The sequence below is a fragment of the Mytilus galloprovincialis genome, chromosome 1 (assembly GCF_965363235.1).
Source record: "Mytilus galloprovincialis chromosome 1, xbMytGall1.hap1.1, whole genome shotgun sequence".
Lineage (NCBI taxonomy): Eukaryota > Metazoa > Mollusca > Bivalvia > Mytilida > Mytilidae > Mytilus > Mytilus galloprovincialis.
Window position 1 is genome coordinate 13831723 of NC_134838.1, and position 16922 is coordinate 13848644.

General features: G+C 32.2%; 1 protein-coding gene across 1 annotated transcript; it reads left to right on the top strand.

Annotated features, from left to right (window-relative positions):
- Positions 1 to 2981: 2981 nt before the first annotated feature.
- Positions 2982 to 15211, top strand: LOC143066235 (uncharacterized). Its single transcript, XM_076239229.1, has 5 exons — positions 2982 to 3406; positions 6952 to 7047; positions 7951 to 8211; positions 11548 to 11769; positions 12937 to 15211. Exons 1-5 carry the CDS (start codon positions 3355 to 3357, stop codon positions 13215 to 13217), a joined length of 912 nt encoding a protein of 303 aa, XP_076095344.1. The 5' UTR covers positions 2982 to 3354; the 3' UTR covers positions 13218 to 15211.
- The last annotated feature ends 1711 nt before the right edge of the window (positions 15212 to 16922 follow it).

Below are 16922 nucleotides of genomic sequence, written 5' to 3' on the forward strand. Positions count from 1 at the left end.
CTTTTTTTTTTATAACGTGACTCTGTACTTTAAATAATCCCGTCAGTAAGATATTGTTCTATTATATGTCATTAAGATATGTTTCTATTATGAATTACAAAATACGTTGAACCACAAACGTCAACATCATTCAATCGCGTAGTGGAATGAACTAATTGTGGATTCTTATAAATTCTATATAACTTTTGGACTATTTTAAATCTCGGTCTATTTCTGAAAATAATTGTTACATACTTTTGATTTTTTAAACCTGTCTGCTAACATTGTCCATGTGAAATTTTACAATAATTATTGTTTGTATAAACATTGAACAACAAAAATATGAGACGTATATAATTTGGTAAACGGACAGAAAGTCACAGGACATAAAGTCACAAATTTGATAGGACAAAAAGTCACAGGAAAACAAGTCACAAATTATTTGTTGACAATTGTTTGATATATGAAAAAGATCTGGAAATATTTTCTTTTTATTACATAATAATATATATATTCATTTGTAATTTAAGGAAATTGCTCATAAACCTTGATAAATGAAAATGTATTTGATTTAAATCATGCAAATGATATATTTATTGGCAAATTGAAGCCATTTAAGTACCAAGCCACTGTGACATTTTGTTTTCATAATGTGATCATTATTGATATTTATTGAATAAATGTTTTAATTACAAAGTTGCTTCATGTATAAAACTTCAAGAAAAAAAATGTTTTCTTGTTGAAAGAAAAATAATCTCAAAACTGAATTGTGACTTTTTGTCCTGTGACTTTCTGTCTTACATTCTATAATTTTCTGACGTCAGACACGCGAATCAGTGAATGTGTTTGTTGTTTTTGTGTTCTGTTAAGTTGTTCCTTTTAAAATTATAACACGATAAGACTGCTGTACCCATATTTTGACTATATTATGTATTATGTCTGTTAAGTTCACGCATCATTGAAATATAACGGAATTTGATGAGACTGCTAACAAAGTGGGAGGTTTAGCGCTATAAAACCAGGTTTAATCCACTATTTTCTACATTTGAAAATGATCGAAAACTATGATGCCTGTACCAAGTCAGGAATATGAAAGTTCTTGTCCATTCGTTTTTTATGTGTTTTTTTTTTCATTCGATTTTGCCATGTGATTATGGACTTTCCGATCGGATTTTCCTCTAACTTCAGAATTTTTAAGATTTTACTTTTTGATACAATCTGTAATGCTTATTTGTAATTTGTTGTTCACTTTTTAAAAGTTATATATCGTCTCTCTATTTGTAATTTAACTATACCTGCATTGAAAATAGTTTGGTATACATTTTCACTCCTGAACTCGTACCATGAACAACAAATTATCTTTTGTAAAAATCTTTTTATTCTCCATTACTTTACAAAATTATTTTCATTTACCTGTGTATATTATTATTTGGCGGCATTTTGGTCAAGGTTTACATCGTTATATCATGTATATGGCGGCATATTGTTCAACGATGTGGTTGACTTTCTGTAATTGTTTATTATCTCACTCCTCATTTTTATTGGTTTTGTATCTGTATAGTGTCATTCATCGAATTTATTCGTCCATAGTACATTCACTTTGTTGTTTTCAATTGTCTTTTGAATGAATTAAGCCATTTTAATTGTTATTTTATAATGTTGTAATGTTACACTATTGTTTCAGGTAATGCTGAAGGCTCAAACCTATATAATGTTTTATTAAGCTGCATTTGTTTACAGCTTTCCTTAGTCAGGAACCTGATGTTCAAGGGTTGATGTTTTATTGATTTGGTTCATAAATGTTTCTCGTGTCTTGTTTTATATATATCCCGTTCGGATGGTTTTACACTAGTACTTTTTTTACCTATAATGGTTTACTTTTCAAATTACGACTAGGATGGAGAGTTGTTTCATTTGCACTTATACCACATCTTTTTATATCTAATTAATAATTGGAAATTAAATAGATAATATGTAATGTTGTGTATTGCCCTTTTAAAAATAAAAAATAAAAAAATATGTACATACTAAAAAAAAACGAGATGTCATGGACAGGAACATCATCATATTTCTATCGAAACCGAGTGTGTGATACTAAAAAAATCAATAGGTAATTATGAGTCATAGACAAAATGTATAAAGATGTAAATACACTATTTATATAGATATATTACTCAATTTATTTCACTTGACTGGGCGGAGTTTATCCAGTTGCTCATAATAAACCAGTCCATCTATAGATAGGTATTTAAGGATACACTCATCAATGCATTGTCCAGTCATTCTTTTGTAAATTCCTTTTAGGTCACTGATAGGTGATTAAAAATCAGTAATAACTATAACGGCAATTATCGTAATCGCACACATTTTCAAATCGACTTTCCTCATGCAAATTAAAACGCAAGCTCCGCCCGATCAGTTGAAATAACATTGGTAATAAGTACAATTTGCAATAATTGATAACCTTTCATATATAAGTTTCAAAATTGTTATAATACCCAATAAGATAAATTAAATTTAATTCGATACTTCGTTTGTAATATCTAAATCACACTCTATATACGACACTTCTAGCTTTCATACCTAATTCATGTACAGTCATGGACAGGAGCATCATCATATGGCGATCGAAACCGATTTTATGATGCTAAAAAAACCAATAGGTAATATGAATCAAAGTAACGTTTTGACCTACGTGGTTTGTAATGGTGAAACTTTGTATAATTCATAAAATTTTTCAAGAAATTTCCGTTTTTTTTTCAAGGACAACAGCTACAAATTAGCGATGCGTTTTTTTATACACCAAGCGACCATATTTGGTTGCCAATCGAAATGATGGAATTTAATCTTATGCAATGTAATAGTTTGCATTAGTACTTTTTTTCTGTATGATTATTACGTCGGGTTCAATAACCACTCAAAGCATAGAACACTAATCAATTATTATCCCATACTTAATATTCTTTCGGAGTATAGTTATTTCCTATACTATATAATTATACGGAGCTTGCCTTGAAAGCTTCTTATCCATTTTTTTGTTGACCTTAATCGGTATTTACATGATACTTACTTCCTGATTATCTTAAACTATTTGAGTTTTCATATTAAATAGGGATTATAAGCGATGAAGAAGTTTCCCTCTTGAAAAAGAAGAATATCAATCGGTCTTAAAAGTTAATATAGTCATCTCCGTTTTTCAATTATTTTATAGAAATAAGATAATGACCAGGAATAAAGCAGATATAAGTATTTCTAATATTTTTATATCAACAGAATAATGTTTAATGTTTTATAACTGTAACTTGAACTGGGAGTGATGACAGTGATTGCGTTCGTTTCAACGCAAACCATCAAATTGTGCGTTCAGAGCAGACCATGAAGATGTTTGCTGTTCTCAGACAATTTCTTTACAGTTGTATGTTAAGCTGTGAGTAATTATTTCGATTATAATTTAAGAGTGCGTTTAATGCATAATCATTATTTTTAATGTTTTACAATAAGGTATTTTATGGACGTAATAATTTTAGAAATTTCACATCTTGATTTTCGGGTAGTTGTCCAGTTTGATTTATACTTTAAAAGAACGAATTGCATAAAAAGACACTACATGTTTCTTTTTAAGAACGTTTATAAATAACGCATGTTTTGTGATTTAGCTATAAAACCAGGTTTTACCCACCATTTTTTTTCAGAAAATGTCTTGTACCAAATCAGGAAATGGCAGTTGTTATTTTATAGTTTATAGTTTTTAGTGTTGCATTATCGTTTTTTGTTGCACTTCCATCATTGCCAAACTGAATAAAGAAATAGCACGACGAGAGCCGTATACGGTGCAGGAAATACTTACCCTTCCGGAGTACCTGATTTCACTCCCGGTTTTTAGGGGAGTTCGTGTTGTTTCTTATTGATATTTATAACTGTTGATGTAAATGTCCTTTGGTTTTATGAGTCTTTGTTTACTCCTTGGTTTTAATTGTTATTGTCTTCAGTATTTATATTTTTGTTTAGTATCACATTTTGGAGATATGGCTTCAAACTTTTTACATTTAATACCAAAACTGCAAAACTGTCAATAAAGTCTTAATTCTAGATCTTGCTTGTTATCTATGTTTATATATGAGCAAAAGCCTTACCCAAAAAGCTCTTTTGTTACACAGTGCATTTCTGTTGATTCGTTGTTTTCGTCTTAAAGTTGATGTGTTTCCTTCGGTTTAAGCTTGTAAACTGGGTTTGTTTTCCCTCGATCGATTCATGACTTTAGGAAGTACACCACTAATTCATGGTCCTATTGCTTTCTATGTTAAATTCCTCTGTTTCAAGCAGGCACACCTCTTTTGTTTAAAGTTCAAATAAAGTGGCAACCATTGCATTTTAAAGCAAACACTTATAATCAGCATACCTTTAATGGCATATAAGAAAGACCTGGTCCCCGGAACTTCGGATGTACCATAACAGGTACTTCAGATCTGACAAATAGACAAAATGTAGGTCGTCTTTTTAAAATCTGGTGCATTTTCTTTTAATATTCAAAATTCAAAGTCCAAAAGTGTTCTACAATGACCACCAGTCCTTCAGTTTTATTTGATACCAAAGATACCTAAATATTCTACATATTTTGAAAGTTACACTCATACGTAGGAACTATTTTGTGTTAAATATGTACTACTTTCTGGTATGTGCTTTCTGGTCGGGCCCGAATTAGTGGTGTTACACCTTTAAAATGCGATATACTGCTGTTCCCTTTATTTATCGTGCCTCCTCCTTTTCATGCCAAGGATGGTTAAATAATTAAAACTTGATACCTTAGTTTTACAATAATATATATATTTCAAAAAAACTTACGATAAGTACCAGGCCTATAATTGTGTACGGCAGACGCACATTTAGTCTTCAAAGGAGTTTAAGTCAAGCTAGAAATAAACCAAATAAATAACCAAATAAAGTGCAATTATTATGTTGTAAGATTGATGACCCAGAACTCCGAAGGCAAAGACAACTGTCATTAAGCAGTTTTAAAAAATGTATATTATAAATAATGTCAGTGCCCTGGCATTGACAGCTCAGCTGATGATATTTTCGTGGACAAGAAAATTCAGTTGAAGCCACCTTTGCTTGAAGGAGTTTGAATCTCAGTCTTAAAATTTTATGCATATTTCGTACCCGAGATTTTGAGATTAAACAAACATATAATAGAGACGATATCTCTCAACGCTCCATTGTAGTTAATTTATAATTATGATCATACCAATGATAATTCATGTCAACACAGAAGTGCTGACTATTGGACCGTTGATACCCTAGGGGAATTATAACTCCAACAGCAGCGGCATCTACCCAGCGGTTGTAAATAAACCCACTATAGATACCAGGATTAAAATTATATATTTTTGACAGGAATGCAAGGAACTCGAAAGCGGTCTATTTTGACTTTCCACACGTGCACCCCATGTTTTATTTGAATAAGTACATACAATATTATCAACAAATTTTAGTCTTTAACAGTATTTCTGTAATTAAGCAAATGTGGAAAATCTGAATAAAATATTAATTCTTGTCTTTCAGTCAATTTTTAGACTTGCCTAAACAGTATTGAAGTTACAGCTGTAGATAAGACTAAAAGGTTGCTAATTTTAAATTTAAAACTATTTAGATCAAAATAACCCTTAATAACAACAAACTTAAGATGGCTTTATTTCCCAAAACGGAAGAAGACTCGTATCTTTGAAAAAACGTTTCTTTTACTCTCCACCATGGTTTTATATAGGTCTACAGTTCATGTTGCATAGACTTTCGAAAATAGAGCATTTTGTAGATCAGCAGTTTTGATCATTCGCACACGTTTGTAACACATGTCATGTAGTCATGTGAATATATTTGTATGTTATTCGTCTTAAGATATGACAACTCTACGATAGAAAGTTTTCATCAATCAACGAAGGGTTGTACAGGACTAATACTACAAGATATACACCGTCTTACACTAAAACAAACAGTGTTATAACTGCAAACTTACGATAGCAGCCATTTACACTTATTCTTTTAGCGTGTTTTAACCTAAATCCTTCTTTCAGCTGGATTTGAAACTATACTGAATACATTTCTTACATTCATTGAAAAAATGTCAGAATATAATTTAATGCGGGATTTATTTTGTATTGTCTGCCATTACGAACGAATCTTCGGCTAACACATTTTGTGTGTACTAATTGAACTCTCGGTTCCATTCACCTTTACAATACATTAACACGTTTAATGATTTACATTGTTATAAATATGAATTAAAAGCCTAATCCTTTTTCTATACATAATAATACCAATGATATTAATGCCATTTGTGCTTGTCCTTGAAATACATTCTTTTTATAATTTACAATATCTTATGACTTATTGTAACAGAAACTGCATCATAATCTTCATTTTAAGCTGATTATTTGGAATAACAATAATAACTCGCTAGCTTTATTTGTGTTTTATATATTAATTTTAATCGTTCATCATCAATTCCTTCGTCTGCTTAAACCTTTCAAATTTTCAGTCAACACCCTATACTTGTATAAATGCACGTATAGTAACCCTACCAACTGTGTATTGAAAAAAAAACACCTACTAACCACAGTTGTATACACGTTCTCCAAGTGGTTGCTTTAATCAAATGACATTCCTAAAAATGTATAGGTCAGATAAATAAAAATTCTACCACTGCATCGAGTAAGATACGATCCTCCTCCGTTGGCCATACCCACGGAGTTCATCCAATAGTGGTCTCAAATGATACACGGACATCTTTTGGAAGTAAATGACGATGATACATTAATGTTGAATACCTCAAAATAAATTTAAAAAAAAATGGATGTCTTGATGTGAGAATATACATAAATATATAAATGAAAATTCTGAGTATGTTCTGCCGTTATTCTTTTTACACGTTTTTATATAAAACTATAGCTAGTAAATATTCAATATTTTTTTCAGGCATGTTTCTTCAATCTATTGATGGGTTTAATAGAACTGTATACATAGCAAAACAGAAAAAGATTCAGATGCAGTATATGAAATTCAGAGATGAAGGTAGGACAAACGATTTTTTACAAATAGTAATTATGATACCGTTGATAGAATATGCATTTCCTTGTAAAGGCATCAATCATTACCACTCTTTTAAGGGGAGAATAATCTCCTAATAGGATGGCAGAGGCAATGTCATTTATACTCTATTTAAATAACTCTGTATACATACAGACAGATGATACGCATTTGTTTATTTCAAATGCGCATATGTTATTGTTAATACTCTATTCAAGTCAAGTGTTTTCTATAAGACAACAGAAACCATTCAAGAGGTTTCATCTTTACAGGACAGGCAATATTAACAATTGTATAAGTGTCATGTGTCATTTTGACTCCCGTGACTGTAGTGTTCTTGCGTTATTAATGAAGGTGACTAAAATATACCAAAAATGATTTGATGTTTAGAAGAATATCCATGAAAACGGATAAATTTCAAAGAATTTTACAAATACTATTTGGTCACTGACTATCTATATGCATATAGTCGAGACACATAGCTGTGCCAATAGATTATATTAATGTTTACTTCATTATGGAAGACACCATGAAACCACACACAGTAAACTTTAAGAAACAATAACACAAACTCAACGAAAAAGGAGATCGCATATGCTGCGGGAAGGTGACCTTTCTGTTCTGAAAGCAACATCTGTTAAGATAGACCATTACGTCTCAAATTTTGAACATACTACCTTTCTCCTTTGACTTGTATCAAATTGTTCGGGTCTAGATAGAATGTATACCAATTGCAACCTTTCCCTAAAAAAAATTTTTAAATCACCCAAACGCTCGAAAGAGCAGGAAATTTTTATACAGTTCTAATTAGTATTTTCTACATTAAACGTTTATTTAATCTCTCAGCTTCTTAAAATTATCTTATTAAAATCAGTTGTATTTTTTCAGTGAAACTGTTTCGTCGATCTAATGCAGACAGAATAGTAGAAATAAAAGGCAAATTTAATGGAGTTTCAACAGACGATTCTATTCTCGATAAAATCACAGCGTCGTCATTATTAGAATGTGCTGTGGCCTGTAGAGCTAGCGGTCAGTGTCAGTCCTATTTCTGGAATAATCTCCATTCAGAATGTCAGAGACAATTAACTTTATACACTTCTTCGAATGGTCTGCAAACAAACAGAACAGGAAATTCGTATTTTGTTACTGGTAAGTACTCACCGTCCATCGGTACGACATACGTAATACAAAACTACTAAGTCCTTTGAAATAAAATGAAAATCGGAAATTCAGACAAAATATCTGCTATACACTATAACAAATACAGTTGTATTAATACCACTTGGAATGCAGATTAAATTTGATCTTACCTACTATATTATTATCAAAGGTATAATGCTTATAACTTAATACGCTAGATGCGTGTTTCGTCTACATAAGACTCATCGGTGACGCTCAGATTAAAACAGTTATAAAGCCAAACAAGCACAAAGTTGAAGAGCATTGAGGACCCAACATTCCCAAAAAATACATTTCTAGAAATATGATTGGTTGAAAGCGTCCGCATGGAGACCGTGTATATTCCATATTAGGTTAGTAGGGAGGCGGGGCCTATTTCAATACACGGTTAGTAGTTTAGTTACGACTTTGGCACTATTTGATAATTTAAATGTATTGAAAGTTCTGTTTATATCAGTGTCAGTTCTATTTCTGGACAGTTTCCATTCAGAATGTCAGACAATTAACTTTATACACTTAACAGAAAAGTCTTTTTGTGCAGATCAATGGTCAAGGTTCTAAAACTCTAACACTTCAATACTTTAATATAAAAATAAACAGATGTGATTGATTGCAAATAAGACATATCTGGTCTAAATTCAACAAATAAAGATATTCGGTAATATCGTAGTCCCACTAGGCCACGATCGCACTACGATCTGTGCAAAAAATGCAAATTTTGATGACCGATGATCGCAGTAAGGTCGTATCACGGTCATGGTGAGGTCTTCAAAATCGCGAAGAGCGTGGCTAACTTTGAACTTAGTAGAAGCGTATTGAGAGCGCACTAAGATCGTAGGAAAATCGCAAAGGTCGCTGTACAATCGTAGCGAGGGCGTAGGGAAAGCGTGGTTCTATTCAGAGAGACTGCACTACGATCGCACAGCGACGTTATCACGACCATCACGTTCTCACTGCGACCCAACTACGCTTCCACTACGAGCGAGTATACCACGCTGTTCACGACCATAATACGATTCTAGCACGCCCTTGTCGACCTCATCACGCTCTTCTTACGACCTGACTACGTTTACACTACGACCATCATTCTCATTGTCATTTTCACATAAGATATATAAAAAATCTCCCAAGATTTTGTTTGTTTGAATGCATTTATCCATTTGCTCTAACGGCTTAACCATGCTTCTCGTTTTTATATAGATTAGACCGTTGGTTTTCCCGTTTAGATGGTTTTACACTAGTAATATGTTGGGTCCTTTATAGCGGGCTGATTGATGTGAGCCGAGGCTCCGTGTTGAAGGCCGTACCTTGGGATATAATGGATCTATGTCATCTCTGCTATCCTTCACTAAAATATTGACATTGAGCTTTATGGACCAGCAATAGGTTGTAATTTAGGTTTGATTGATCGGTCCGACATCTCTGCTTGATCAGGATTTGTTACTTTGCTCTCTCTTCCTTCACATCAACCCCTACCACCACGCTTACCTGTTCTGGTGGATTTTGGTGGCATGACTGTATTGTTTCCAAGAAATCTTCGTATTAATCAGAAATAGAAGGAATGGAACTGTATTGATATGGAACACGATGTTGACGTTATTGCTGAGAACGTAGTAAAATCGCGCTATGAACGTAGTATAATCGTGATAAGAACGTGCTATAATCGCAGTAAGATCGTGTTGCAATCGGATAACTCGTGGTTTGTTCGTAGTGATAACGTGAAGAGCGTAGAAAGATCTTGATAAGCGTAGTGAGGTCACAGAATAAGCGCGGTGAGTACGTGGTATCATCGTAGCGGGATCGTTGTAGAAGCGTAGTGATGACGTAGTAGCATCGTGAAATCAACGAAAATTTACATTTTCATGCCGCTCATACCGCGACCTCACTACGATCTCAATTTATTTTAGATCGCGGTGAGCGTGGTGCGATCTTGGTCTAGTGGGACTGGGGCTAAAGATAAATTCGTTCATAGTGTGCTAGTATACGGGGTCATTAAATTCCATATGGGGTTCGAGCGTCGCTTTCACTCGAAATGGAATTCGACAATAGGGTATAACTAATTAAAAGGATAATCAAAATGTAGTGCTTTTTTTTATTATATATATATATATATATATACGTTTTCTAGTTACAGTCCTACATTATACTTTGGCATTATTCTGGTCAAATATTGAATATACACCCTTAAAAAATATTAATTGCACATTTTGTTATTCTATTGATTTCGATTGAGAGGAGACAAAGTAACGTATTACCATGTTCAGCCCACTATATTTGTATATGCCTGCATATGTAACAAAGCCGAACCCAGTTGTTCTACTCAGAAATAGAGAGGCTAAAGATAACAAAGGGGCATAACATATTTCTCTTACATATTTGATTAGCCCTTTCAGAATCTAATGCATCCTGGGTAATATTTTCAAAAGCGTACACCAAAGCGTTTTGATTGGTTTAAAACGTTATAAACAATGGAAATTCAACCAATGACGTAACGTTATTTTCACTTTGGGGAACGAACAATGAAATTACCCATGATGCTTTAGATTCTGAAACGGCCAATTAGCAAATAGGTATTGTCGATGAGAAATCTTGTATAGTCATTTGTAAACTCTAAAAATGTCTTCTTACATGTACATGTGGATTCATATTGAAGATTTATTTAACATGTCACATTCATGTTTCATGTATTTGAATACACTACTAAAATAAATAGTAATCTTTATTTCTTTATAATAGTTAACTTACGCTGAGACCACGGCCTCATGAAATTAACAACTTCCACTTGAAAAGAAGTTGTTACGGAAATAAAATGATCTGCACAAATTGATATAGTACATTTGATGTTCTAATTATCAGCATAAAATACTTATTTTAGAAGTAACTATGCAGTAATGCTGCGTAACGGTAGACTAAAATATGATATGGAATTATTCTTCAAACTTTTTCAATTTTCAAAAAGGGTTTGGATGACTTGAATTGTTTTATGATTTAGAGTTGATGGTTCACCTTGACAAATAACCACTTCCTCATTCTTTTTTTCACAGACAGTAATTTAAAGTACAAAATGCCAATCAAAGATGAATAACTTAAAACGAAAAGTCTCGAATCAAATGGTACAATCAAAAGCTTCAATATATCAAACGATAGCAAAAAGGCTGTCATATTCCTGACTATGAATTCTTTTAATTAATAACTTGTTTTAGCATTTGTTTTCTTGTAAAAACGATTTTCATTTAACGTTATACGAAATAATATTAATCGATATATGTTTCAATATTTGTTATTTGTTCGTATATTTATTGATAGAAGACAACCTCGTAACAGCAACAGGAGAAAGTCTGAAGGATAGCTTATGTAGAGGCGCAGGGTATAATATTAGTCATACTGGTATCATGTGTTATCAAATTGAAAAAAGAAAGCAAAATCATGTAACAGCATCAAGACAGTGTGTCGATGAGGGCGGTCATTTGGTCAGAGTGGACTCGAGAAAAAAGTTTGATGACATCGAACCTGTCGTGAAGGGTGAAGGTAACGATTTTATTGTTTTAAAACATTTAGTCTGTCATTCATGCCTTCTATGAAAAATTCTTAGATTAAAAGGATCTAGTATTTGTTATAGCCAAGGTTTTCACAATAACCCAGTATTGCATTAATAGTGTCATAAGAATTCTTTATATCTTTATGTCACAGTATAGTATATTGTCGCCTATGGCAGAATAAATAGTACCGTTTTCCCTGGAGTGCTTTATATGGAATATACATTAGTGCATTATGCAAGGAAATTTTCCACAATATTTGTTTTGAAATGCTTAACTTAATAATTTACCAGTGACACTTTCACTACTTTCACAAGTAAAATCACAAAAATACTGAACTTAGAGGAAAATCAATTCGTAAAGTCCATAATCACATGGCAAATCAAATAACAAAATGATCCATAACGGTTAATCTTACATGGGTATATCAACGAGTGAGTTGAGATAAATAAACACTAAAAATTGGGTCAAATTAAAAGACTACCGTCCAAAAAACCACAACATTTATATAGGAAAAAGAAAAAATACACTTTGTGGTAAATTTTCCAGTGTGAAATTGAGTCTCTGTCGGGGAACGGATAGTCATTTACTGGAATTAAGGTTTAAAATTTACCAGATCAAGCAATTATAATTTCTAATATCAAATTTCGGTGAATCTGTCGCATTAATCTAGATATCGGTAACTCTTACCGCTAATATTAGATTTGCATACATTGATTTTTTTTAAAGTAATTACCTTAGGTAGGGTTCAACTGGTCAAAGCACTGAAATGAGAGCCGTGGTGTAGTGGTTAGTGCATCGGACTACTAACACAAAGGTTCCTGGTTCGATTCCCGTTTGGGATGAAAATTTCAGGAACTCTATTTCGGCTTTCCCTTGACACCATCTTCGAGTATGGTCTTGAGGAAACGATGATAGTCCGTCGGAAGGGGACGATAAATGGCTGGCCCGTGTTAAGAGAGAGCCCTATCTCTTGCACGTTAAAGACACCCTTGTAGATTTCGAAAAAGAGTAGGATAATGCCGCTACAAGGCAGAACTCGCACCCGCAAAGTGGAAAGGGATTAATATAAGTTGCAAAACTTGTTTCCCAATCCACTATAAATAAATATGTTTAAACTAAAGCACTGAACTATATATGTTTCACTCTATTTTTGCAGAGGTAGGTGTTCGTATACTAGTAGATGGGCAGTATACATCTGAAGGTCTGTGGAAATTTTCCGATGGTTCATTGATGAACATGTTAGAGTTTGTACCTAAGCAGCCAGATAGTTTCATGCAGAATGGTACAGATAGTTCCGAGCAGGATGACACAGATACTTCCGATGAGGATGATGAAGATTGTATTGTACTTGTGAACGATGACGGCGGCACGATCAGAATGGACAATGTCAACTGTGATGAAAAAATTATTTTCATTTGTGAAATAGAGTTAATATAGGCTTAGGAACTAGGGAGTACAAGTTGTTATTATAATACTGTAAAGTGCAATATATAACTTTTGTCAAGAAAGAAAAGATATTCCGGATTAACACCTATATGTGGCAAATATATGTATAATATACATGATGTATGCAAAATTCAGTGTGATTATATAAAACTAAATAAGTTTTTCTCATGATTTACATGTAAAAGTATTCCTTTTCAGCATAAGTGATGTCAAGTTAAATGAAGTGTTTTATGTTTTAATTTTAGTTATACATGGAAGTGTTTTATATCATGGTTGTAAATTACAGCACTTTGTGGGGTATAGTTTTGTACATTAGATGCCAATAAAATAGTTTAGGATTTTTTAAAACTGAATTTGGGCAGAACTTTGACCACACGTGTAAAGAGTTAGTATTATTTTAAATAGCTGCTCAGGGAAAAATATATGTAGGAATTATGTAAAATGTCGAAAAGATTTAACGTCCGCCCTCCATCACAGGTTCCTCTTAAAACTGTAATTTTCATTCGCTGGTTTGAGGTCATAAATCGTTTATTTTCTGCTCTTAAAAGTTGATATACTAAACTGGTATAAACAAAATTGTAAAAAGGATATACACTGTCATGAAATTCAAAATTGTTCCATTTTTGCTTTTTTTAATTTCAGATTCAAATAATTACTGATATATATTGACCCCGCTTATTTTAACTAGTACAGGACATACAAACAGTATTTTATGATAGCTTATGATTTTATTTTAATTATGTATCTTCTGATATAGAATTTAATTAATAACTACCACTGGTGTAGCCTGATCACCATTGTTTTTATAAGCCTTCAGCGGACCATAAACATGATAAAGGTAAATGTGTCTAGATCATACGATTTATTTCTCCCAAAACTTTGATATGTATATATATAGTGTCTAAAAATAGCAACAATCAACATTCAATCTATCTGGGTGTGGATCAGTTTGTAATTAAACTGATGCAGTTACTAAATTAAATTATATAAGTGTCTAAGAATGTAACTTTAACACACTAATGAGTGTTATAAAATTAGTTGTTATATTTTATATATTATTCACGCAATATTTCGCTAAACAAATTAGCTTCATCGGGCGTGTGCATCTATCTAGTAGGTGAAATCAGAAGCATGACAAAAAATATCTTTGTAGCTTGAGCTACACAAAATTCAGCTGCAGTATGTTGGTGAAACAGAAACTAAATTCAACATCAGACTTAACAATCACCGGTCGTTCTATACAAAAGGAAGAAACTGTCCAATTACGAGACACCTCTTAAGAATAAGACATACTTTTGATAATATCACCTTTCAAATAATTGAGGTCAACCAAAATTGGGACTCCGAAAGGAGAAAACAGAGAGAAAGGTTCTGGATGCATCAGCTACGTACTCTTGAACCTGATGGACTTAATGAGAGGGATGAAAAACAGTTCTACCCAAAACCAAAGGAATAAATTATGAATTTCATAAATTTAACTAAAACAACTATTTGTTTAGATTTAAAAATTGTTATGTACAATAAACGGCAAAAATATGTTTTATATAGACCATCAATCAATATGTTAAACTTTTACACGAATTTTGTGTAGCTCAAGCTACAAAGATATTTTTTGTCATGCATCCGATTTCACCTAGAGGGAAAACGTTACTTTTTATTCTACCATAGGCGACAATACTAGTAACATTTTCTAAATTTACCAGTTTTTATAATAAAAACTCGGATAAAACAGTTATGTGTGGTGTTAGTACTTTATATTGTATTCTAAAAATTGAAGCCAAATAGTATCATGACCAATTTCCAACGGAGCTTGTTTATGTTATCCATGTCCACCGTCATTTTACACCAAATTTATGAAAGTTTGGAAGCCTTTTCGAATAATTCTCTAGAAAGTATTTCAATAGGTTTTAAAATTTATATTGTAAATTTACACACTGCAGTTATTCATAGATCAATAAAAACATATATTGTACCCTTACATTTAACCACAGCGCTCCTAAGTTGACTTCCTTCACCTGTCTTGGGTACACAAAAGGCCAACCTAATACTACCGTTTTCCCTATACTGTGACACAAAGCTATAAAGAATTCTTATGCCACCATCAATGCAATACTGGGTTATTGTAAAAGCCTTGACTATAATTAATACTTGTATGTCCCCATTACTTACAGAAACATGGATAATTTTATGTCCCCACCCTACATGCTGATTTACCTCTTTCTCTACTTCTTTCAGATAAGGCTTAACAAACAACCCGTATCCAACTATGTCTTATCTTATTTAAAAAGAATAATAAACATTTTCATTTAAACAGATAAAAATGACAGTTCCATTCAATTTGTATACATTTTATCCAAAATTTACAACATAAGCACAAATTCAAGATTTGTCATACTAATCTCCATTCCATACTTTAGTATATGCCATTTTGTGGTTCAAAATTTCAAGGTGGTTATAAAATCCATTATTCTGTCTTGAGATGATAAAAACAAGTATATTAGACACTTAAAACATTGAATCTGCAAAATACTCAGCTGTAAAGATGCCTTTGTTGCCTGTATTAATCTATGAAAAAGCTGAATTATGTCCCTTGGGAGTATTAAATTCCAACAAAAGTCCTTTCAAACAGTACAAAATGACAAATTATATATGCCTGATATAATAAAAGATAGAAACTACAAAATTAAGCACTATTGAAATATTTGCTGCATGAATTGCCAACAATGTGAGCAATTCTTTACACAGGAGAGTATAAATTCTATCTAAATTTAGCCTCAAGTGGGCCTTTTGTTTTCTTAGATGAACAATTCTAACAGTGAAAATGCTTCTAGTATGACCAGATACTGCCTTACTATATAAACAGTACAAACTTAACCAAACAATATCCAATTTTAATAGATTGTGTCAAGGGAAATACCCATTTAGGGAATTACACAGCAAAAACGGCAAATATTTCAGTTAAAAATATTTGTCGCGACTTGAATTCTGGGTTTTCCAATTGAATAATCTTTGCGAAAGGTGAAAACAAATACAAAAGAACAATAGTTTGGTGAAGTTTATACAATATAGTTAATATTGACACCCTAGAATAAAGTTTTATATCAGTACCCATCAATTTGACTTATTATGATGACTCAGCACTTTTCTCAACACAGTACTGTTCTCAGATAAAAATTTCTATTCTTTGTGATAAAAATCAAATGATCTTATCAAATGCTTCAAAATAGTATAATATGACTAAAGTCTGATTGATTTTGATTTCCCTTGCTATCTTGAGTATAGGGAAAACGGTACTATTTATTCTGCCATAGGCAATAATATAATAAAACCTCGGATAAAACAGTTATGTGTGGTGTTAGTACTTTATTACTGTATTCTAAAAATTGAAGCCAAATAGTATCGTATCATGACCAATTTCCAACGGAGCTTGTTTATGTTACCCATGCCCACCGTAATTTTGCACCAAATTTATGAAATTTTGGAAGCCTTTTCGAATAATTCTCTAGAAAGTATTTCAATGGGTTTTAAAATTTATATTGTAAATTTACACACTGCAGTTATTCATAGATAAATAAAAAAATGTATTGTACCCTTACATTCAATGAATAATATATAAAATATAATAACTAATTTTATAACACTCATTAGTGTGTTAAAATTACATTCTTATATATATATCTACGAGTCTAAATTGAA

Excerpts from the sequence above, each read along its gene's own strand:
- LOC143066235 (XM_076239229.1), top strand. The coding sequence starts at position 3,355 with ATGAAGATGTTTGCTGTTCTCAGACAATTTCTTTACAGTTGTATGTTA. Across the intron at positions 3,407-6,951 it reads TTACAGTTGTATGTTAAGCT|GCATGTTTCTTCAATCTATT; the intron begins GTGAGTAATTAT and ends TATTTTTTTCAG. Across the intron at positions 11,770-12,936 it reads ACCTGTCGTGAAGGGTGAAG|AGGTAGGTGTTCGTATACTA; the intron begins GTAACGATTTTA and ends CTATTTTTGCAG.